Source organism: Bubalus kerabau, chromosome 12 (genome assembly GCF_029407905.1).
Source record: "Bubalus kerabau isolate K-KA32 ecotype Philippines breed swamp buffalo chromosome 12, PCC_UOA_SB_1v2, whole genome shotgun sequence".
NCBI classification, from domain to species: Eukaryota; Metazoa; Chordata; class Mammalia; order Artiodactyla; family Bovidae; genus Bubalus; species Bubalus kerabau.
The window spans coordinates 75,817,912-75,843,953 of record NC_073635.1 but is presented as its reverse complement, the minus strand read 5'-3'; the positions used below and the strand labels follow the sequence as shown (position 1 = coordinate 75,843,953).

Genomic DNA, 26,042 nt, shown 5'->3' with positions numbered 1-26,042 from the left:
TCTTGAAGTGATACCTGTACTTGCATGTTCATCGCAGCATTATTCTCAGTAGCAAAAAGGTGGAGGCACCTAAAGGTCCATTGACAGATGAATCAATAAACACAATGTGGTGCATATATGTATACAGTGCAGTATTATTCAGCCTTAGAAAGGGAGGAAATTCTGACTTGTGCTACAACACAGATGAACCTAGAGGTAATTAAATGAAATAAGCCAGTCACAGAGGACAAATATTGTATGATTCTACTAATATGAGGTACCTAGAGTACTAAATTCATGGGGACAGGAATTAGAATGGTGGGTTCCATGAGCTGCTGGGAGTGGGGAGTTGTTGTTTAATGTCTAAAGAGTTTCAGTTTTGAAAGACCAAAGGAGTTCTGTGGCTGGATGGTGGTGATCACTGTGCAACATTGTAAATGTACTTAATACCTCTGAATTGTGCACTTACAGCTGGTCAAGCTAGTAAATTTCATATGTATTTTACCACAATTAAAAAAAAAATTTAAAGGTATCCCTTTCAGGAAAAATGGGAAGAACTTTGTAGCACGTTCAGTCTCCATATTTAAAGATTTTCTCTGGCTATTTAATTCATGACTTGTGGTTACAGTAGAAAATTAAGGAGTTTAGATTCCCAAGTTTTATATTTTGATGGTACTCATCTCTGAAATGTCCAAGTGAGATTAGTTAGTACAAATAAAGGGCATGTCTGTAGACTCCTTTCATTTCCTTTGATGCAAAGCTTTCGAAACATACCCTGCCTTATTTTTAAAGCTTCTTAATTAGAATTGTATGCTGGTGTACATAAAATAACTCTATAGATAAAGAAATAATGTTAGAAGATCCTTGGCTCTGCCAATAATGTTTGGAAGCACATCTGAGCAAAGACTAAACATACCTTTAGTCTTTCATACCATCATATGTAAGATGGTAGTCTTACATACCATCAACATAGTTTGGTTCTGTTCTGTTCTGTTGATTTCCACCCTTCCTTTGAGCATGTTCAACATACACATTTCAGAGAGCATCCTTACAAAATAGTGCCAAACATTGTATACATGTAGATTCCTCTCTATATGCCTTTGTCTCTAAGGTACAATATTGGTTGATAAAAGAGGGAATATCTGTAGACAACAGCAATGTGCAAAGTTCCCAGGAAATCATTTCAGAGGCAGCCAGGGATAGAATGTTTGTGTAGACCGAGTGTCAATGTGGCCCACAGTTTTATTCCTTCTCTGCCTCAAAGGACTGCGGGGCCTTGATGACATTACTCAGCTTCCAGACCTCAGTGTCCTCATCTTTAAACCAGGCCTGGGAATCATTGCCACACAGATTTGTTGTGAAGATGTATCTGGGCTTCCCAAGTGGTGCTAGTGGTACAGGACCTGCCTGCCAATGCAGGAGACATAAGAGATGCAGGTTCAATCCCTGGGTCAGGAAGATCTGCTGGAGTAGGGCACAGCAACTTGCTCCAGTATTCTTGACTGGAAAATCCCTTGGACAGAGGAGCCTGGTGGGCTATGAATCCATGGGGTAGCAAAGAGTCTGGCACGACTGAAGCGACTTAGCACACACAACTGGGTGAGATGAGGTTTGTGCCCATGTCTGCTTCTTGGGAATGCTTAGTCACCAGCATCTGTTATTATTCTTAATGATTGCGGTACTGGCCTTTGGATATTATTTCTGCTTAACTAAAAAGAGTAATACTTTCCGGAATGACTTTGCTCTTTAATTTTTCTTATGTGTTCGTGGTGCTTGGTGATTTTCTTTATATTTATTGTTTAAAATATAAACTAAATTGTTTATATACATATAAACAGTAGAGCAAAGAAACAAAAATCAAAAAAACACAATAAGAATTTGTGGGAAAGAGTAACAGAGAAACGTATCTAACGTTTCCACGAAAAGCAAGAAGACAGAATAACACTTTCTTGTACCTTGATTTCATTTTCCCCTCCCAGCAGCTTCTTTCCTGACCACCACCTTGTACACATTGTTACTTAACAGTCTTCCACCAAGACCTCTGGCCCTTTTTCTTAGCCCTCCCCACACTCTTGGCTATTTTCTTTCTCTCCTTGAGGATCTCCTTGAGGATACAGAAATGTATCTCTCATTTCTGCTCCTCTGTGCTTATTACAGTCCCTGACAAGTTACTGACAAGTACTTATAAGAATTCCTAACATTTGTGGAATCATTACCATGTTTTAACCCCTTATCCTGCCATTTCCTGCTTAATCCTCACAATTCTGTAGTTATCCTTACCTAACAGACAGGACTGAGTGACTTTATTTTCACTTTTCACTTTCATGCATTGGAGAAGGAAATGGCAACCCACTCCAGTGTTCTTGCCTGGAGAATCCCAGGGACGGGGGAGCCTGGTGGACTGCCATCTATGGGGTCTCACAGAGTCGGACACGACTGAAGTGACTTAGTAACAGCAACAGATTTAAAATCTGAGGCCCTGGGAGCTTGTCCCACTTACCAAGTAAGGGGCAGAGCCAGGAGTCAGATTTTGTGTGTGTCTGATTATTTTTTCACAGTGTTTCAATTGTATAGCAAAATAGTAGTGTGTATTTCTTAAACACAGATTTTTAACTTATCCTTCTCCTCCACTCTCCTCTTTGGAAACAATTAGTTTGCTTTCTATATTTGTTAATCTGTTTCTGTGTTGTAAATAAATTCATTTCTGTCATTTTTTTAAGATTCCACATGTAAGTGATCTCATATGATATTTTTCTTTCTCTGCCTGACTTATTTCACTTAGTCTCATAATGTCTAGGTTCATCTATGTTGCTGCAAATGGCAATATTCATTTTTTATGGCTGAATAATATTCCTCTGTGTGTGTGTGTATGTGTGTGTGTGTATGTGTATACATCATATCTTTATCCATTCATCTGTCCATGGACATATCTTGGCTATAGTAAATAGAGCAGTTGTGAAAACTGGGGTGCATGTATCTTTTTGAATTATGGTTTTTATGTTTTCCAGTTACTTGCTGAGGAGGGGAATTGCTGGATCACCCAGTAACTCTTTTTCAATTTCTTAAGGAACCTCCATATTGTTTTCCATAACAGCTGTACCGATTTACATTCCCACCAACAGTGTGGGAGAGTCCCCTTTCCTCCACACCCTCACCAGCATTAATTATTTGTAGACATTAAATGATGGTCATTCTAACCAGTGTGAGGTGATACTTCATTGTAGTTTTGATCTGCATTTCCCTAATAATTAGTGACTATAAAGAAAACTCAGCATAGAATTGATGCTTTTGAACTGTGGTGTTCAAGAATACTCTTAAGAGTCCCTTGGACTGCAAGGAGATCAAACCTGTCAATCCTAAAGGAAATCAATCCTGAATATTCATTGGAAGGACTGATGCTGAAGCTGAAGTTCCAATACTTTGGCCTCCTGATGCAAAGAACTGACTCCTTAGAAAAGACCCTGATGTTAGGAAAAATTGAAGGCAGGAGGAGAAGGAGATGTCAGAGGATGAGATGGTTGGATGGCAGCACCAACTCGATGGACATGAGTTTGAGCAAGCTCTGGGAGTTGGTGATGGATAGGGAAGCCTTGGCATGCAGCAGTTCATGGGGTCGCAACGAGTAGAACATGACTGAGTGACTGAACTGAATAATTAGTGATACTGAGTATCTTTACACGGAGAAGGCAATGGCACCCCACTCCAGTACTCTTGCCTGGAAAATCCCACTGGAGAAGGAGCCTGGTAGGCTTCAGTCCATGGGGTCACTAAAAGTCGGATATGACTGAATGACTTCACTTTCACTTTTCACTTTCATGCATTGGAGAAAGAAATGGCAACCCACTCTAGTGTTCTTGCCTGGAGAATCCCAGGGACGGGGGAGCCTGGTGGGCTGCTGTCTATGGGGTCACACAGAGTCAGACACGACTGAAGCGACTTAGCAGCAGCAGCAGAGTATCTTTTCATGGGTCTGTTGACCATCTTTATGTCTTTGGAGAAATGTCTATTTAAGTCTTCTTCACATTTTTGATTAGGTTTATTTCTTTGATATTGAGCTGTATAAGCCGTTGTTTATACAGATGCTGCTGCTGCTAAGTCACTTCAGTCGTATCTGACTCTGTGCGACCCCATAGACAGCAGCCCACCAGGCTCCACTGTCCCTGGGATTCTCCAGGCAAGAACACTGGAGTGGGTTGCCATTTCCTTCTCCAATGCATGAAAGTGAAAAGTGAAAGTGAAGTCACTCAGTTGTGTCCAACTCCCATCGACCCCATGGACTGCAGCCCACCAGCTGGATTTTCCAGGCAAGAGTACTGGAGTGGGTTGCCACTGCCCTCTCCGTTTATACAGATATTGACTGTATTTATATAGACTAGAAACAAAGTATCAGAAAGAGAAATTAAGGAAACAATCCCATTGACATCAAATCAAAGGAAAAAAAAAAAAAAAAAGAACTCAGACTAAACCTACCTAAGGATGTAAAAGGCCTGTATACAAAACCTGTAAGACACTGATGAAAGTAATTGAAGACGATACAAACAGATGAAAAGATAAACTGTATTCTTGGATTGAAAGATTCAATATTGTTAAAAATAACCATACTACCCAAGACAATTTACAGAGTCAGTGCAATCTCTATCAAATTGCTAGTGGCATTTTTCACAAAACTAGAACAAAAAAAATTTTTTTTAATTTGTATGGAAACAGAAAAGACCGCAAATAGCCAAAACAATCTTGAGACAGAATAACAGAGCTGGAGGAATCACAGTCCCTGATTTCAGACTACACTACAGAGACACAGTAATGAAAAAGTATGTTACTATCACAGAAACTAAACACATAGATTAATGGAAGAGGATAGAAAACCCAGAAATAAACTCATGCACTTAATGTCAATTAATCTAAGACAAAAGAGGTAACAATATGTAATAAAGAAAAGACAGTCTCTTCAATAAATAGTGTGGGGAAATATGCACAACTGCATGTAAAAGAAATAATTACAACATTCTCTAATACCATATAAAAAATAAAATAAAAATGAATAAATGAGCAAAGACCTGTAAGACAAGATATTTAGTGAGATAAGATCTTAGAGGAAAACATAGGCAGAATACTCTTTGACATAAATCACAGCACTATTTTTTTGGATCTGACCCCTAAAGTAATGGGAGCAAAAGCAAAAATAAACAAATGTGACCTGGTTAAACTTAAAAGTATTTACATGAAGGAAGCCATTAAAAAAAAAAAAAGACAACCTATGGAAAAGAATAAAATATTTGCAAATGACATTATCAACAATGTATTAATTTCCAAAATATACTAATAGGGTTCAAAGTAAATTTAAAGAGGTTTTCAACTCCAGAGGCTGAGAAGCAAATTACTCTGCTTGTGTAAGACTTCAGGTGGCTATTGACTGTGGTCCTTGATAGAACTGCTTCATATCATGATTTCATGTGCATGCACACACACACACACACACACACACACACATACATAGAGAAACAAAAATGTCACAAAACAACATTACTATTGCTCTGTGCTCTGATATTTTCTGTGATGTCAGTTCTATTCTACTTCATATAAAAGACAAAATGATGATCACAATGCACAAAACTAATTTCATAATCCACTGACTACATCTGAAGTTTGACAGTCACTGTCCCTGCCTGTCCCCCTGTTGAGCTGGGCTCCTGATCCATGTTAGCATCACATCAGGAACTTCATTGTGTTTCAAATTGTCACGGCAGCCTTGCAAGGCTAACCCTAGTTTCCAGTAATGGAACTGTCTTGGAAAGATAAATAATTTACCCTGAGTCTAATAACTAATGAGAAGTTGAATCAGAACTTAGAACTGTCTGACTCCAAATTAATTTTTTGTTTTCAATAAATGTTAGTTAAACTGAATGATGTTCTCATGAGATATTTTCCCCAAAACATAACAAAAGTTTAGTAAAGTCAGAAGATACGACTCCTCCTGTTTTGAGTCTCATTTGGAGAATATCAGTTTTGAAATGGGTTTTTTCATTTATGTGTTTTGAGATAATAAGTGTCAGGAGAAGATACTCAAAATCTTACCCCTCCCCAGCCAAGAGCCCTCTGTCTTTACAGTGTCTTGTTGGCTTAGAGATGGAGAAAAGTCTGTTGGTTTGGTTACTTGAAGTTAACTTGTCTAAGTGCAGAAAACGTACATCTCTCTTCCCTTCAAATGAGTAGCAAGCAGTGATGCTTGTGTGTCAACACCCTGATTTAGGCAGCCTAGGAAGCTGAGAGCAGACTCTGCAGAAGGGGGAGCCCAGTGCTGTTTCTTTGAGTTGCCCCACTCAGGTGAGCCAGGCCCACATCATGTTCCCTGAATCCCTGTTACCTGTGATCCTGGGAACAGCAGCAAGCTTCTGGGATCATCTCTCTCTCCCAGGCTTATCCCCATCACTGTTGGTCCTGCCATGAACAGGTCAGAATTGGGGGAGATGTGATGGCAGCAAGGACCTGAGTAGGAACCAGAGACAGGGGAGTGGGGACATAGACCATCCGTCCTTGGGGAAACTTTAAAAGATGAATTCTGTGTTCTTAAGAAGTACTCCTCAATTTGTATTCAAAGTTTCAGGAAAAAGCAAAAATGAAAGCTTCTCCTAAATAATTTCCTTAAACACAACAGGTAGTTGAGGTGTATGCATCCTTTGTGCTCAAGATCTGAAGTAGTTAAGTATATTCCCCAGGAAGAACGCCAGTTGAGATTACATTCAGGGAGTACCTACTTACTTAAAAGGATCTGGATAATGGAGGGAAGATTGGAGAAGAGAAGGGTGAGGAATATTGGGGACCAGCCTCCCCTCATCTTGCTGGTTGTTTGTGCAAACTTCATAGATACAGCTAAAGGATGAGAAATCACCTGCACAGGGGAATCTTAGGGTTGAAAATTACAAAAAGTTTTTATAAAAATCTGGGGTACAATGATGGTTATTCTCCTGACAAGGAACTCTTACTATTGCTTAGATGATTGTTAATCTTTGTTCCTAAATTCAAGAGTTTTAAGGGAAACTTTAAATTTGAGTCTCTGGATTTTTCAGTTCAATTCAATAATCATCTTGAAATGTTGTATGTCCAGTGATTTTCACTGCTTTGTAGGCTTATCAGTCACTTAATCAACTTTGTGCAAATGAAGCTCCCTACATAGTATATTTTTAATTTTGGACTTTCCTTAGGGATATATCTCTTTTGGTGGCACGCTGTCCTGTGCCTTCTGTATTCATGTCTTGATCACTAGACATAAAACTGAGACAATAGGGAAAGAATGTATGGGAGGCTCTCTGAGTGTCATTCTTTATAATGACTAAGGAAAAGAAATATTTGTCTTCTTCATCTTTCTTCTCAGGCTTTTATGAAGTTAGGAGGAAAGTCCAGCCCCAAGGCCAGGCATGATTTGAGGCTGGTAATTCCGAGAAGTTCCGGGCACTTGTGGAAGAGTCAGGTCTCCTCTGGTTCCCACACAGTGCCTCCCCTTGCTCTGCCCCCTTCACAGAAAGGAACCTGTTGGGCTCTTCTCTGCTGCCCATATTCTTATGACCTGGCTTACTAGAGCCTTCCAGAAGAAAATGTAAATTGTCTACATGAGCTTATGTACAAGATTCTCTCTTGAAACTCAGGAGGTGTGTTTCCAGTATAATTTATTTGTGGCTCCTCCTGATGATGAATAGCAAAAGCTATTTAAACAATTTTATTATGGCTCACATCACAGTGGGTTTCAGGTCCTTCTGGCCTTGAAGTGAGTAACGAGGTTCTGTGAGGCAGGTCATCCTGATGCACAGGTGAGAGAACATGGGGACCAGCTGATGCAGAATCAGAGGTGATCTCTCCATGGACAGAGGTGCCTCAGGCCCCAGGAGCTGACATTCTCTTTGAACATGCGGGGATGTTCCATTCATACCTGGGGAGAGATTCCAGATCCTAGAAGACAGTCTGACAAATGGAGAAAATAGCCTAGTTTATTCTTCATTGCCAATGTATAAATATTGAACAGTTTTGCTTTGAAGCACAAGCCTCAACTAATCATGCAGTTGATGTTTTCCAATCACACCAGGATTGACAGTTAATTTGTATAGATCTTGATATAAACTTTCTCATGTGATTATAATGTAAGTTTGTGTGTGTTTAAACAGATATTTATTACCAGAATGGCAAATTTTTTTAAAAAATCAAATTTTCCTTTCTTTTCTTCAGTTTTTTTTTTTTCTCTTAAGATGAAAATACTTCTTAAACACTTTCGTTTTTTAGTGTTTAATAGTCCAGAGGATTTTTTGTAGCACACTTTGTACAATGGAAAATTATTTTAGAGATACTGTTAAATATACATTTGAAACTTTAATAGCAGTGAACTTTGATATTTTGTATTTTCATTCTTTTCTATAAGCATTGGTTTAAAATGAAAAGAGATTAAGGTAATAACATTCACTATTTTGCGGTATTTAGGAACCTGTTTTATTCACTGGAACAATAAGGAAAAATCTGGATCCCTTTAATGAGTATTTGGAGGAGGAACTGTGGAATGTCTTAGAAGAGGTAACTTATATAATGTGATTAACTTGTTAGCATCAGTATTTGTGTGTGTACATTCATAGCATTGCACGTAATTAAGGGAAGCTTATCATTTTAACTCTTTACTTTCTAGGAAAACAGTGATGAGATGGGTACACTTAAAATGTGTGTATTGACAATGAAAACCAACAAAATAATTCCCCATGTTTTCATTTTAGCTTTTTCTATAGAACCCAAAGCAACTAGATACAATATTTTGTCCTTAGCAGAGCATTAAACCAGACATTAAAAGCGTGGGGTCAAATTCTATGAGTGACCTAGTTGATTAATTACCCTCCAATGTTCATTTTATTCTTATGACCTTAGGGGATATCTAAGTGGAGACATTAGTTTTTCATTAATTGAAAGATAAACAAGATCCTTCCAATAAAATGCTATGAAGTTTCATAAGAAAATGTTTATAAAAGTAAAGTATTTAGTTTGAATGTCATGATTACTTATTGATGATTATATCATTTTAATGCTGCAGCATGAATGCAGGTAACAGAACCCTGCTGTTCTGATTCAGAATTTGTATGGGTACGTTAATTTCTAGAGGCGCTCCTGTTATTTGTGTCATGTTTCCCCTTGCCCTACTTCACTGGATTTCCCTACCCTTGCATGAAAAAAAATTTGACTATTAAGTTGCTGTTGGTTTGTATATTTCAATACTAATTATTTTGTGTATTAGTCCTAGTTTTACAAATTGATTCTACTGATGGCAGAAACTTTAGATTTCTAAGCCATAGACAGACTTCTAGTCTCCCATGGGATCTAGGTCAGTCTTTTGATTTTTAAAAAGTAGCACTTGATAAAGTGAAAGTGAAAGTAGAGTCACTCAGTCGTGTCCAACTCTTTGCGACCCCATGCACTATAGCCTACCAGGTTTCTCTGTCCTTGGGATTTTCCAGGCAATAGAACTGGAGTGGGTTGCCATTTCCTTCTCCGGGGATCTTCCCGACCCAGGGATTGAACCCGGTCTCCCGCATTGTAGACAGACACTTTACTGTCTGAGCCACCGGGAAGTCAGTACTTGATAAATAGGTGCTAAATGTTTGGTTGATCTCTGCATTTCAGAGAAGTATGGCTTATTTCTTTAAAAAATTTTGTGTTACACAAATTCAGCATTGATAGTATCTCTGTTAGGGCACAAGTGTGTCTCATCACACAGAAAACCAAGATACAGAAACCTGGGTGTCAGCAGCCTATGCATCAGGAACCACGTGGTTCAGTCCTTGCTGTGGGACAGCTCACATGTCCATTTCCCGGGGCCTTGTATTAGGTGAACAGGCTGTCCTTTACTTCCTTTACTGCTGGCCCTGCTCTAGTAAAAGCTCTTCCCCATCTGTTGATTACAATTTCCTGTCTTCTTCCAGCCCTCACCAGCCTTTCTTTTTGAGAAGTAAGAAGGTTCCACGAAATGTGGGAAGCACCTGACATCTATGTTAACCTCCTGTGAGAGGTGTTGGCACCTACTAGATACACTACACAGCAGGTTACTTTAAAAATGTTTATGATGATAGAAATAGGGTGCCTTATAAGTTCAGTTAATTGTTTTTCAATTTTGCTATATTCCATTATTTTCCCAACCTCAAAAATGATCTGAACTGTTTCATATTGAGATGTATAATTTTGATTAGTATTATTTGCTCTATTTTCCTTAAATTATAACTTTTTATATACTTTCCACAGTTTACAGTGTGATGTGATATTCTGGAGCCAGTTAATTATTATAAGAATATAATCCTTTAACATGTAATAATAGTGTTATATATAACCTGTCTATATGGATTTACTTTCTAATTTATAGGGACAGATATGTCATATGACGAGATTCACTTCTGCCTTCACACTGCCAACAAATATCTCTGACAGCTTCTTAGACAGGCATCGTTGCAGATTCTGGGTCTATCACAGTCATTAAGAGACACAATCTCTGTCTTTTTCAAGGACATTCTCTTGCATAATCTAACACAATTATCTTGATTAAGTAATAAAATAGTCATATTACACTGTTGTCTAATGTGTTCAGATTCTCCAGTTGTAACTTCAAATTATTATTGTCTACTGCATCTGTTGCCCTTTTCTTCCATTGTAATACTTCATACCTTGATTTTATGATTACACTACAGAGGGCCTGATATTCATATTATTATCATAATCATCCCTGATTCATAAATAAATACAGTGTCTCAGAAAACAGTATTTTATGAAAAACACTTCCCTTTACAACTCTTATTCATCATGAAGCAGATATGGACAACCTGAAGGAAAAGGAAAAAACAAGATTAGTTATGTGATGTCATCCAATTCAGGAGTAAGTGTGAGATTATTTCCTCAAAGTTAGAATGTCAGTCTTAACAAAGACCAATCACTTGCACCACAATCCAAATCTTACCCTTTACAGTTTGTACACCTTTTATGCTATCACTAAATACCAATACCATATTTAATCCTAACTCAGAATCCTGCTTTCTAGGGATTGGACTCCATCAGGAGCACAATTCAGGATCACATTTTTGGAAGTGCTCTAGCATTTAGGATATCATGAAAATGCTAGTCATTCACCCTTGGTGTTTTGTTATCTGAAGCTGTAGGGTGTCACATAGCTTACTGGCCATCAATCTGTTGGTTTCTTTATTTGAAGTGTATTTCTTCGTTCTTTCACTTTAAGTACAGCCTAAGTTTGCTTCTTGCTCCATAATATTTCTCCAAAATGAATATTCATTGAACTGACCCCTACCACGAAGTGTACTTTCAGATTATATTTGGTAGTTAAAGATTTGTTTTTTTTAATCTTATGAGTATAATTTTGTGAAGATAGATTAGTATAAACATGGCCTATATCCATATTGTGAGGGAGATAAGATGTAATATTCATCTTGTTTTTTGTGAGTTTTCATTCACTGGAAGACATCTATGATATTGAAGAAAATGCACTTGACTGGTCCACTATTTATAGACTAAGCTTGGGAAATGTTCCAGGATTACTAATGGATAAGACAGAGTTTTCCATTGTTTAAATTTGTAGTATTTTAAATGTTAAAAAATTGTAAAGTGTTAATAATATATCTTTAGAGAACTAAACTTGCTGTAATTTTTTTTTCAACTCCTAAGCAAAACATATCATGGTAAAGTTGATTCAACCATAAAGATCCTTTTCAATTTTCTGTTTAAACCATATTGGGAGAAATAGCTTCAATTTTTGAGAGACTTTCTGAACTAATTCCTAGGTGGGGGTTGTTGGTGGACGGCATGTGGTAGATATGGGGGGACGTTGAGATCTTTCTGTCCTGACTTGACTCTACCCACCATCTTTCTCAGTGAACATGAATTGGAAACAGCTTTTTCCATCACGTGACTGTACATGTAAGATACATAAGAAGTCATGAGGACTTTGAAGCTCTAATGTCTAAGAGGCTTTTCTATTTCTGCAGCAGTTTGTTTTCGAAATGTTTTTCTTTCTGTATCCACAGGTACAACTTAAAGAAGTCATCAAAGCTCTGCCTTGTGTAATGTATACTGAATTAGCAGAATCAGGATTGAACTTGAGTGTTGGACAGAGACAACTAGTGTGCCTTGCCAGGGCTATTCTCAGGAAAAATCAGATATTGATTCTTGACAAAGCCACATCCAATGTGGATCCAAGGTATGGAGCTCAGATCCATGAAACCTGGAATCCAAATTGTAAATGTGGTAAATGGAAAACATTTAGTGATGCTGAAAAATGTTTCTGTGCTCTCTTTGGCCTGCAGATGTCTTTTAATAATATTAATCACAAACAAAGGAAAACAAAGGAAGAAACCAAGACAGTTACATGCTGTTAATATTGTTATGAGGCATCCTAAGAGAGCTGGATTTAGGAATCCAGCTAGTTTCAATCCACATAGTTTCAAACAGTTTCAAGGGAAGGCTATTTTCCATCACTTTATGGAAAATGGTAAATTTTTAAATAGACTTTTTATACTTAGCTTTTTAGGAACAAAATTATATGTTAAAGTATTGATGTTTAATTTTTAACTCTTTAGTCTGCCTTTCCTGTCTTCACTGAAGTATATCAACTTCTCTGATTCCCGAACTGATGAGTTAATACAAAAAAAAATTCATGAGAAATTTGCCCAGTGCACTGTGCTAACCATCACACACAGGTTGAGCACCATTATTGGCTGTGAACGGATACTGGTAAGTCCCTCACCATTTCAGTTTTTTTCACTTATATTCAATTTTGCACTAATCCTTCCTTGTAAAACTTGATAGAAACCTCCAGTAATTTAATTTTCTCTTGGTTTATCTTCTCATACCTGAAAATAACTTGAGTAATGAACTTCAAAATGTGCTATTAAATAATATATTCAATAACCTTATATTTTATATTATATTCTTATATTTGAATTGTTATTTTTTAAGACGTCCAGCCATGAAAATATTCCAAACCCAAATTACAGCTTAATGTTTCAAGAGGCTAGAACATATTCACCTTTACTGTGTCACAGTTGTTTCGGTATTTTTCAATTCCCTTAATCAAAAAATTAACCTTTCATTTAGATTGCCAGGAGGTTGTTGGCTAAGGTTGCAGAATTTTTCAGCTCTTGCTGTCAGAAGGGAGTCCATGAGAAGAAAGGGCCTCGTGAGAAAAATAGTATTTCAGCTGAAAGGATTTAATATAGGAAATTTGCTACATAAGAATTGGAGGCTAGAAAAATGAAAGGAAACGCTGGGGTCATGATTTTAGGAAGCAGCTACCATGTCCTAGGACAGATATTCAGACCTAAGAACTCAGAAGAGAGGCCCTATGGTTGGTGCTCAAACCTCCAAGGAGAGGCCCAGTTGCTGGTCATATGTGCTGAGGAAGCAGGATGGGGCTATTTCTCCATGTGCTAATAGAAGCTCGGAGTCAGGTCCCACTGCTGAGGTGACGCTGCAGGAACAGCAAGTCAGATAGAACATTAGCTCTGTCCCACTTTCAGTCTCCCTCTAGAGTCCATTTACTGGCAGAACCTAAAAGAGGCCAGCTTACCAAAGAGCCTCTGAAATGTGACTTGCAGAGGTCCAATGTGTGCATCACAGGTGAGAGTTTAGAAAGGAAGGCAAATCAAGGCTGAGAGGCTGTAGATAAACAACCAACAAGCCTCTTGCACAGTAGATCGAGGCACTGCACATGCAGTAGGCTCCAAGCTTTGGTCTCTGGACATCTGTCTAGTATCTTCCCTCCAGATTTGATTGGCTCTTTCCTCTCAGTAAGTTAATATTTCCTTCCTTATCTTCTTTTCCTTCCTCCCTCTATTCCTTATCTCTTTTCATAATCTCTTTGTTGTTTCCCTCTGCTGCTTGCTGACTTTCAGTAAATGTTAGAATGTGGCTTTACAAAATGATATAGAAACCATGGCTCAAAGGAAAACCTTTGGCTGCATATAATCCCAAAAGAATGTGTTTGTCACTCAGTCATGTCCAACTCTTTGTGACCCCATGGACTGTAGCCTGCCAGGCTCCTCTGTCCATGGGATTCTCCAAGCAAGAATACTGGAGTGGGTAGCCATTCCCTTCTGCAAGGAATCTTCCCGACTCAAGGATTGAACCCAGGTCTTCTGCATTTACTGTCTGAGCCGCAAGGGAAGTCAGTCCAAAAGAATGCAAGATATATTTAGGTATTTTGATGGTCCACAAAAAATAGGTAATAATCAATAATAAACAGTAACACCCAAACTTCCTTACGTCTTATGATAATGGAACTGTCTCTTTTGACTTCTTAGACAGTTTCTGGAATGTCAACCCCTCCCCTTACTTCACATGCATTGTCAGATGGATCATCAGTGGGGACATTGCGTTCAATCAGGCTGTCAGCATTGAAGCAGTGCCTGTAGCCTTACTCACTGAGCTGGACATGCACAGGAGTGAGCTCCAAGCAGTCCAACAACAGGAGTGGGGCATTCCCAACCAAAGGGATGCTCTAGGCTCCAGCAGTGTAGCCAGTTGTCTGGACTAGAGCAGCTCAGTAGGAAGCTGACTCCACCTGCAAACTTTCAAGAGGGACTGGGTTAAATTCCAAGACTACAGGACAGTAACTCAAATTCCAGAAATGTTTTTTTAGCACCTGGTATTCTTAGACACGACTTCACTTTCACTTTCACTTTTCACTTTCATGCATTGGAGAAGGAAATGGCAACCCACTCCAGTGTTCTTGCCTGGAGAATCCCAGGGATGAGGGAGCCTGGTGGGCTGCCGTCTATGGGGTCGCACAGAGTCGGACACGACTGATGCAACTTAGCAGCAGCAGCAGCATTCTTAGACCCTCATTTTGTGTTCTTGAATGCTAATTGGCAAAGTAGCCTTTCATTTCTACTTTTTCCTGTTGCTTTGTTGTTCTTACCTCTTAGCACTGTATATTTTGAAGGCTGTCCCCCAAACATCTTTCTTCCATAATAAATAAATGATGCTATAAAATTTAACTGTTTCCAGCCCTTTGTCAGGTTTTATAGGCAGCAGCAGAAAGATGGCTTGATCTCTAGCTCACTTAGGGGTCTGCTCAAATAAATTCTTTGTTCCTAAATGTATCCTGCAGCTTTATTTTTGGTTTTTGGTATTCCAGCATTAATAGTAGCAGATCGCTTTTATTATCTAATTCTTAGAAATACTGTCAACTTGGGATGTGTGATTGGTTAGGGAAACAGTGAGGAAGGACAGAATTTGGAAAGCATGTCTGCTAGTCAGTTCTCAGTCTTATCCCTCAGCACCTGATTCACAGATGTAAACATCTGTATCCCTTGAACCAATCAGTTTTGTTGCTGTTATCAAAGTATGTTCAATTTATTTAGTGCTTTACTTACTAGTGTGTGTTACTTGCTCAGTCACGTCCCACTCTTTGCAACCCCGTGAACTGTACCTCACCAGGCTCCTCTGTCCATGGGATTTTCCAGGCAAGAATACTGAGTGGGTTGCCATTTCCTACTCCATGGGATCTTCCCAACCCAGAGACTGAACTTGGTTCTCCCACATTTCAGGAAGATTCTTTACCATCTGAGCCACCAGGGAAGCCGATCTCCTGGTAAATTTCTGTAACCTCAAATTTTTCTCAATTGATCAGCGTACAAATCTTTAACATGTTTTAGTTTACCGCCAAGTTTACAGCCCGGCTCCTCCCCACCTTTCTAGTTTTGTCCCACTCTGCACCCCCTCCTTCCTTTACAGCTAAAACCACATTGATGGTCTTAAATTCTCCAAATACAGTGTTCCATCTCTCTCGCAGTTGTGCCCTCTCTTGACTGTTGGTGGCTGAGACTAAGGTATCTGCAGTGGGAATGGTGAGATGGTTGGATTTGGGGGAGATAAGGAAGAGAAGCCAAGTGATAAATTGAATGCAGGACCTGAGGGGAGAGAGAGGAGTTGATGCTGATGTCTGGGTGTGGAGACTGAGCATCTGGGTGAATAGGGAAGATGGAGAGAGAAGAGAAACGTGAGGGTTCTCTTTGGAGCCTGTCACCTTTGCAATGACTGGACTTGTTTTCTGTGATGTCCTTCACTGTGGAGCTGCCCTTCCCACTCCTATGTTGGGAGACCTTCAGTTTAAGGGTCCCTGATTGAGGTCATCAGTGATGTCACAGGGAGGTCCCGCCAGGATATGTAAACTCAGCCACTTATTTACATCTTGGCCCAAAACGGTTGTGGTTGCTGACTCCTCTTGTAGGAACAGCAGGATTAGACCTTAGGGGACTACAGCATTTTCTCACTCCGTGTCTGTGTCACCTTTTGGTAATTCTCACAATATGTCAAACTTTTTCACTATCATTACATTTGTTATGGTGATCTGCGATCAGTGATTTTTGGTGTTATTTGCCAAAGTCTCCAATGATGGTTAGTATTTTTTAGCAATACATTATTATTATTATTTACCTTAATTTATTTTTTTAATTGAAGGATAATTGCTTTGTAGAATTTTGTTGTTTTCTGTCAGACATCAACAAGAATCACCCATGGGTATGCCCATGAGCAATAAATTATTTTTTAAATTAAGGTCTGTGCGTTGTTTTCTCAGGCATAATGCTACTGCACACTCGCTAGGCTACAGTGTAGTCTAAACATAACTTTTATACAGCCTGGGAAGCCAGAACTTTTGTATAACTGACTTTATTGTGATATTCACTATACTCTAGTGTTCTGGAACTGAACCCCCAATATCTCCAAGGGAATCCCTGTACCTCTTTCCTTTCAGGAAAGCAGGTGACTGTCTGTTCTGAAAGCTTTAATGTGGACATGAGATGAGTCAACCTGCTGCAAAACCTGATGCTCCACAGGGCAGGCAGCCAGCCTGAGGGAGGGGCTGATACTGAGGAAGGGCATAACCGACAGGGTTGTCACCGTGAAGTCGTGTGGTTATAGGTGTTGAAGGTGTTGTTGTTTAGTTGCTAAGTTGTATCTGACTTTTGTGCCACCTCATAGATTGTAGCCCACCAGGTTCCTCTGGCCATGGGGATTCTCCAGGCAAGAATACAGGAATGGGTTACCATTTCTTGTAACAAGTACATTTTGTGGCACTGGTGAATATATCTGCACAAAGACAGATGGGCATGGTTTTATTTTGTTCTTGTTCAGTTGCTCAGTCATGTCCAACTCCTGGCGACCCTATGTACTGCAGCACACCAGGCTTCCTTGTCCTTCATCATCTAGAATTTGCTCAAACTCATGTCCATTGAGTCAGTGATGTCATCCAACCATCTAATCCTCTGTTGTCCCCTTCTCCTCCAGCCTCCAATCTTTCCCAGCATCAGAGTCTTTTCTAATGAGTCAGCTCTTCACATCAGGTGGCCAAAGTATTGGCGCTTCAGCTTCAGCATCAGTCCTTCCAGTGAATATTCAGGGTTGATTTCCTTTAGGGTTGACTGGTTTGATCTCCTTGCAGCCCAAGGGACTTTCAAGAGTCTTCTCCAAAACTACAGTTCTTCAACACTCTCAGTCTTCTTTATAGTCCAACTCTCACATCCATTCATGACCACTGGAAAACCATACCTTTGACTATATGGATCTTTGTCAGCAAATTACTGTCTCTGTTTTTTAATACACTGTCTAGTTTTGTCATAGGTTTTCTTCCAAGGAGCAAGGGTCTTTTAATTTTAAGGCTGCAGTCACCCTCTGCAGTGATTATGAAGCCCAAGAAAATAAAATCTCTCACTGTTTCCATGTTTCCCCATCTATTTGCCATGAAGTGATGGGACAAGATGCCATGATCTTAGTTTTTGAATGTTGAGTTTTAAGCCAGCTGTTTCACTCTCCTCTTTCGCCTTCATCAAGAAGCTCTTTAGGTCCTCTTTGCTTTCTGCCATAAGAGTGGTGTTACCTGAATATCTGAAGTTGATATTTCTCCTAGCAATCTTGATTCCAGCTTGGCTTCATCCAGCCTGGTTTTTCACATGTTGTCCTTGGCATAGAAGTTAAATAAGCAAGGTGACAGTATATAGCCATAATGTATGCCTTTTCCAATTTTGAACCAGTCTGTTGTTCCATATCCAGTTGTGACTATTGCTTCTTATCCTGCATACAGGTTTCTCAGGAGGCACATAAGGTGATCTGGTATTCCCATCTCTTGAAGAATTTTCCACAGTTAGTTGTGATCCACATGGTCAAAGGCTTTAGGGAAGTCAATGAAGCAGAAGTAGATGTTTTTCTAGAATTCTATTGCTTTTTCTATAATCCAATGGATGTTGGCAATTTGATATCTGGTTCCTCTGCCTTTTCTAAATCTAGCTTGTACATCTGGAAGTTCTTAGTTTACATGCTATTGAAGCCTCACTTGAAGGATTTTGAGCATTACTGTGCTAGCATGTGAAATGAGTACATTGTGTGGTAGTTTGAGCATTCTCTGGCATTGCCTTTCTTTGGGATTGGAATGAAAACTGACCTTTTCCAGTCCTGTGGCCACTGCTGAGTTTTCCAAATTTGCTGGCATATTGAGTGCAGCACTTTCACAGCATCATCTTTCAAGATTTGAAATAGCTCAGCTGGAATTCCATCACTTCACTAGCTTTGTTTGTAGTGATACTTCTTAAGGTCAACTTGACTTCACACTCCAGGATGTCTGGCTCTAGGTGAATGATCACACCATTGTGGTTATCTGGGTCAAGAAGATCTTTTTTTGTACAGTTCTTCTGTGTATTCTTGCCACCTCTTCTTAATATCTTCTGCTTCTGTTAGTTCCATACATTTTTATCCTTAAATGTTCCCTTGGTATCTCTAATTTTCTTGAAGAGATCTCTAGTCTTTCCCATTCTGTTGTTTTTCTCTATTTCTTTGCATTGATCGCTGAGGAAGTCTTCTTATCTCTCCTTGCTATTCTTTCAAACTCTGCATTCAGATGGGTATAACTTTCTTTTGCTCTTTTGCCTTTTCTTCTCTTTTTTTCTCAGCTATTTGAAATGGTTTTGTTTACTGTAAATAAATTAAGCAAAAGACTTTTTGGGAACCAACTGGCTTAGTTAATAGCTTTATTTATGTGTTGACTCTTCAAAGGGATTTACCCAGCTTTGGTTCATTAAGCGCCGTTAGTGTTTCAGAATTCTATTTTACAAAGATGTTCTCTCATTTTTCAATTTTATTAAACATACTGACCTGCCTCTTGAGAAACCTATATGCAGGTCAGGAAGCAACAGTTAGAACTGGACATGAAACAACGGACTGGTTCAAAATAGGAAAAGGAATACATCAAAGCTATATATTGTCACCCTGCTTATTTAACTTATATGCAGAGTATATCATGAGAAACACTGGGCTGGAAGAAACACAAGCTGGAGTCAAGATTGCCGGGAGAAATATCAATAACCTCAGATATGCAGATGACGCCACCCTTATGGCAGAAAGTGAAGAGGAACTAAAAAGCCTCTGAATGAAAATGAAAGTGGAGAGTGAAAAAGTTGGATTAAAACTCAACATTCAGACAACGAGGATCATTGCATCTGGTCCCATCATTTCATGGGAAATAGATGGGGAAACAGTGGAAACAGTGTCAGACTTTATTTTTCTGGGCTCCAAAATCACTGCAGATGGTGAGTGCAGCCATGAAATTAAGACACTTAGTCCTTGGAAGAAAAGTGATGACCAACCTAGATAGCATATTCAAAAGCAGAGACATTACTTTGCCAACAAAGGTCCATCTAGTCAAGGCTATGGTTTTTCCTGTGGTCATGTATGGATGTGAGAGTTGGACTGTGAAGAAGGCTAAGTGCCGAAGAATTGATGCTTTTGAACTGTGGTGTTGGAGAAGACTCTTGAGAGTCCCTTGGACTGCAAGGAGATTCAACCAGTCCATTCTAAAGGAGATTGCTCCTGGGTGTTCTTTGGAAGGAATTATGCTAAAGCTGAAACTCCAGTACTTTGGCCACCTCATGCAAAGAGTTGACTCATACAATTATGTAAAGTTTAAAAATAAAATAAAATTTAAAAAATAAAAAAAAAAAAGAAAAGACTCTGATGCTGGGAGGGATTATCGGCAGGAGGAGAAGGGGACAACAGAGGATGAGAGGGCTGGATGGCACCACCGACTCAACGGATGTGAGTTTGAGTGTACTCCAGGAGTTGGTGATGGACAGGAAGGCCTGGAGTGCTGCAATTCATGGGGTCGCAAAGAGTCGGACATGACTGAGTGACTGAACTGAACTGAACTGAAACATAATGAAGTCATAATGACAACTAATTTAATCATCCTTATTTGCTCCATAACAGTGGAGTAAGACAGATAAATTAGAAATCCTCTTTCTCCTAAGACTCACCACTGTCTCTGCATTAAAAGGTGAGTTCTTCTTGTGCTTTTTAGGATTTGCTGGGTGCTTATGACCTGTTTTCTCTTCAGCCAATAGCACAGTTGTCCCCTCCCATCTCTCACACTCCAGCCTTCATATGACCTGTATTCTCCCTAGAAGCACGAGGAAAGGGGCATATGAAAATCTGCACTTGCCCTTACAGGGTTGTTGTCTGTGGTCAACATTTTCACTGTCTGCAGTTTTTCTTTGAAAATGAATGACGCAGGACAAAACCCAGGACCAGGAATCTCAAATTCTACCTCTTCTATTTGTAAACAATATTGTGCATATTCTTTACCTCTTTTCCTCAACTCAAGTCTCTTTTAAGTATATTTTTTCCCAGATACATTAAAACCAGAAAATCTTGTAATATATCTACCTGAAAAGCACAAAAACAGCTTATACCTAACTAGTGTTTTACTTAAATTCTGTTTTTTGCCTTTATGGATTTTTTTCTTTCATAAGCCTACATGGATATAGTTACAACATTTTAGAAGAGAAACCTCCTTCAAAAACATGCCAAGTATTTTCATTAAAGTTTTTAGAGAAAAGATAACTAATGTGAAAGTAGAGAGCACAATAAGGGAAAAGAAATACTTTATTAAGGGGGTGCTTACATACAAAAGCAGCAGATTTGGGAGAGCAGTTATGGAGGTGACCATGCTGCAGCTTTCATCATTCCATGGGCAAGAAGAATGACTTCTTATTTCAAGACCTAAGAAAAAAATTTGAGTTAATACCTGCCACAGTGTCTAGTCTCTGAGAAAATCACAAGAACCCATTTAATTAGGGACCCAAATTCCAAGTTGGACCCAAATTGGACAATTGTTCCTGTGTCACCTGGCAGCCAAAAGCAGAAGTCCAATACTCAGATCTTCACCTCCCCGCTCTATTTGTCCCTAATGGGATCTCCCTTTATTGTTTATCACCATTTTAAAAACCATTTCTGGCATCTCTTTCTTTCTTTTTTTTTTTTCCCCTATTTTATTTATTTTTTTATTTATTTTTTTAAATTTTATTTTATTTTTAGACTTTACATAACTGTATTAGTTTTGCCAAATATCAAAATGAATCCACCACAGGTATACACGTGTTCCCCATTCTGAACCCTCCTCCCTCCTCCCTCCCCATTCCCTCCCTCTGGGTCGTCCCAGTGCACCAGCCCCAAGCATCCAGTATCGTGCCTCGAACCTGGACTGGCAACTCATTTCATACATGATATTTTACATGTTTCAATGCCATTCTCCCAAATCTTCCTACCCTCTCCCTCTCCCACAGAGTCCATAAGACTGTTCTATACATCAGTGTCTCTTTTGCTGTCTCGTACACAGGGTTATTGTTACCATCTTTCTAAATTCCATATATATGCGTTAGTATACTGTATTGGTGTTTTTCTTTCTGGCTTACTTCACTCTGTATAATAGGCTCCAGTTTCATCCACCTCATTAGAACTGATTCAAATGTATTCTTTTTAATGGCTGAGTAATACTCCATTGTGTATATGTACCACCACTTTCTTATCCATTCATCTGCTGATGGACATCTAGGTTGCTTCCATGTCCTGGCTATTATAAACAGTGCCGCGATGAACATTGGGGTACATGCGTCTCTTTCCCTTCTGGTTTCCTCAGTGTGTATGCCCAGCAGTGGGATTGCTGGATCATAAGGCAGGTCTATTTCCAGTTTTTTAAGGAATCTCCACACTGTTCTCCATAGTGGCTGTACTAGTTTGCATTCCCACCAACAGTGTAAGAGGGTTCCCTTTTCTCCACACCCTCTCCAGCATTTATTACTTGTAGACTTTTGGATCGCAGCCATTCTGACTGGTGTGAAATGGTACCTCATAGTGGTTTTGATTTGCATTTCTCTGATAATAAGTGATGTTGAGCATCTTTTCATGTGTTTGATAGCCATCTGTATGTCTTCTTTGGAGAAATGTCTGTTTAGTTCTTTGGCCCATTTTTTGATTGGGTCATTTATTTTTCTGGAGTTGAGCTGTAGGAGTTGCTTGTATATTCTCGAGATTAGTTGTTTGTCAGTTGCTTCATTTGCTATTATCTTCTCCCATTCTGAAGGCTGTCTTTTCACCTTGCTAATAGTTTCCTTTGATGTGCAGAAGCTTTTAAGGTTAATTAGGTCCCATTTGTTTATTTTTGCTTTTATTTCCAATATTCTGGGAGGTGGGTCATAGAGGATCCTGCTGTGATGTATGTCAGAGAGTGTTTTGCCTATGTTCTCCTCTAGGAGTTTTATGGTTTCTGGTCTTACGTTTAGATCTTTAATCCATTTTGAGTTTATTTTTGTGTATGGTGTTAGAAAGTGTTCTAGTTTCATTCTTTTACAAGTGGTTGACCAGATTTCCCAGCACCACTTGTTAAAGAGATTGTCTTTAATCCATTGTATATTCTTGCCTCCTTTGTCAAAGATAAGGTGTCCATATGTGTGTGGATTTATCTCTGGGCTTTCTATTTTGTTCCATTGATCTATATTTCTGTCTTTGTGCCAGTACCATACTGTCTTGATAACTGTGGCTTTGTAGTAGAGCCTGAAGTCAGGTAGGTTGATTCCTCCAGTTCCATTCTTCTTTCTCAAGATCACTTTTGCTATTCGAGGTTTTTTGTTTTTCCATACAAATTGTGAAATTATTTGTTCTAGCTCTGTGAAGAATGCTGTTGGTAGCTTGATAGGGATTGCATTGAATCTATAGATTGCTTTGGGTAGTATACTCATTTTCACTATATTGATTCTTCCAATCCACGAACATGGTATATTTCTCCATCTGTTAGTGTCCTGTTTGATTGGCATCTCTTTCTTACTAGGCTTTTCTTCCAACCTCTCCTGCCCCCACCTCTCCCTGAAGCCACTCCATTGTCACTGATGGCATCCTGCCAATGAAAATAAATTGTATTATCTTGCAGTGGGTCCATTTAGTTTTTATGTGTAGGACAGCTCCTTGGAATATCTGTGGCTGCACTGCCCTCCTGCTCCTCTCAACTCCCCCTCCTCTCTGACTATCTCTTCTTCTTTATCTTTTCCAGTATTTAACATAAATGAGTTTGAAGCCTCCATCCTCAGCCCTGGTTTGTCCCTCCCTCATTTCCCCTCTCACTCTCCCTCTTGTCCTCAGCCTTCCACCTGAAGCATGTGGTCCTCCAGTTCCCCATCCCTCATCCTGTCATCCCTGTATCCCCTGCCTTAGCTGTTCCCATGCCAGCTGGACTTATCTTCGCCTTGATCTCACCCTGTAGTTTTGACAGATCACACCATTGGGTTATCACCCAGTCACACCCTGAATTTAGTTTCATTTGTATTTAATTTTAAACTCTCATCTACTGTGTGCCTGTTACTTATCTTGTATAATGCCAGGGCCCTGAGATGCAGCAGTGAACAAGGAAAACTGCATCACCCTGCCCTCAAGGAGATGCCAGGTTCATTTCCTGTCCACTTGGCCCATGATAGTCCATGTGTCTGGAATGACCACTGTCCACCCATCCACCTTTGTTTCTGCATTTTCATGCCTGTCCTTTCTTCAAGGCCTAGTTCATTGCCCTCTCTCCTCCCTGAAGCTCATCCTCAGAACCTCTGACCAGGAGTCATCTCTTCTGTTACTGAACCCTCCTTGTTGTGCTTTTTTACCTGCATGATACACACTTGAGGTTTTCTTCTCTCTCTCCTCTCAGTACAGGCTCCCTAGGGGCAGGGTCTCTGGCTTTTGTGTGTTTTCATTTTCCACAGCATCCAGCAAAATGCCATCAGTGCACATAAATGTGCAATATGTGTTTGCTGAATTAATTCAGAAATTAATGAAAATTTACTTAAGTGTTTCTCAAGTGTGTTTTGGCTATGTATTACTCCTGTTTGTAAACATGAAATATAGTTGATTGACAGTATTTTGTTAGTTTCAGATGTATAGCAAAGTGATTCACCTAAATATGTATATATTTTTTCAGAATATTTTCCATTATAGGTAATTACAGTATATTGGATATACTTCCCTGTGTTATACATTAAGCCCATTTTGCTTATCTGTTTCATTTATAGTAGTTTGTATCTGTTGATCTCATAGTCCTAATTTTTATGCCCCCTCCTTTCCTCTTTAGTAACCATAAGTTTATTTTCTGTGTCTGTGAGTCTGCTTCTGTTTTATATGTAGATTCATTTGTATTATTTTTTATGTTCCACAAATAAATGGTATCATATTTGTCTTTCTCTGCCTGATTTACTTCACTTAGTATGATATTCTCTAGTTTCACCCGTGTTGGTACAAATGGCAGTGTTTCATCATTTATTGTGATATGAGGGATATTCCACTGTGCAAACGTGTGCTCGCGCGCGCATTGGTGTGTGTGTATCACATTTTCTTAAACCAGTCATCTGTTGATGGAAACTTAGGTTGTTTCCATATTTTGGCTATTGTAAGTGATGCTGTTATGAATGTTGGGGTGTATGTATCTCTTTGAATTAGGGTGTATGTATCTTTTTGTCTTTTCTTGATACATGCCCAGTGGTAAGATTGTTAGATTGTATGGTAGCTCTATTTTCGTTTTTTTCAGAAATCTCCATACTGTTTTCCATTGTGGCTGCACCAAGTTATACTTTTTCTCCACACGCTCTCCAACATTTGTTATTTGTAGACTCTAATGATGGCCATTCTGACCCATGTGAGGTGGTACCTCATTTTGACTGATTAACATTTCTCTGATAATTGGTGATGTGGAGCATCTTTTCCTGTTGGTCATCTGTATGTCTTCTTTGAAGAAATGTCTATTTAGATCTTCTGTCCATTTTTTGATTGGGTTATTGGTTTTTAGATATTGAGTTATATGAGGTGTTTGTATATTTTAGATATTAACCCCCTGTTGGTTGCATCATCTGTAAATATTTTATCCCATTTATTCAATGTTTTCTTTTCATTTTGTTGGTGGTCTTCTCTGCTGTTCAAAAGCTTTTGTGTTTGATTAGGTCCCATTTGTTTACTTTTGCTTCTTTTCTTTTGCTTTGGGTGACTGATCTAGGAAAATATTGTTGTGATTTATGTCAAAGAGTGTTTTGCCAGTGTTTTCCTCTAGTTCTATAGGATCCAGCCTTATATTAGGTCTTTAAACCATTCTGAGTTTATTTTTGTATATGGTTTATTTTGTATGGTTGTACATATACAAAAAGATTAGTGTGTTCTAATTTCATTTATTTCCATGTAGGTGTCCAGCTTTCCTAGTACTATTTACCAAGGAGACTATCTTATCCATTTTATATGCTTGATTACTCTTTCATAGATTAATTGATCATAGGTGTTTGCATACCTGTGTTTTAAAATTGTGCTTTTTCTTCCTTGGCATCAGAATAAGTAGTTATGTTCTATCCTGTCATACTTAAGTAAAATTATACAATCAGAACATCTAAGTTGGCCAAGTTACAGAAGATATAAATTATTATGTGAGTGATACAGATTCTGTTATTCCTGGGCTCTTTTGAGAGAGCTGCTCTTAGGAGTGATCCACAGAAGTAAACAAAAGATTAACCAGAGATGAGACTTTATGAGACTTAATAACTATTTTTAATTAAATACAAAGAATGAAATTAACTGTATTTATATGGAAAAACAACCTATGTCTTGTTTATAGAGTTTCAGCATTTTCTCTTAAGATACATTTACTCTAAATGAAGAATGAAATACTATTTAACATCAGAACTGTTTTTATAGTTATATCA

General features: G+C 38.8%; 1 protein-coding gene across 1 annotated transcript in view; it reads left to right on the top strand.

Annotated features, from left to right (window-relative positions):
- The window catches only part of LOC129624250 (ATP-binding cassette sub-family C member 4-like), a 180,227-nt gene that overhangs the window by 145,587 nt on the left and 8,598 nt on the right, over nucleotides 1-26,042 (top strand). The window contains exons 27-29 of the mRNA XM_055541910.1: nucleotides 8,446-8,535; nucleotides 12,027-12,199; nucleotides 12,627-12,732. Of these exons, the coding sequence (XP_055397885.1) occupies nucleotides 8,446-8,535; nucleotides 12,027-12,199; nucleotides 12,627-12,732 (369 nt within the window). The remainder of the gene's footprint in view (nucleotides 1-8,445; nucleotides 8,536-12,026; nucleotides 12,200-12,626; nucleotides 12,733-26,042) is intronic.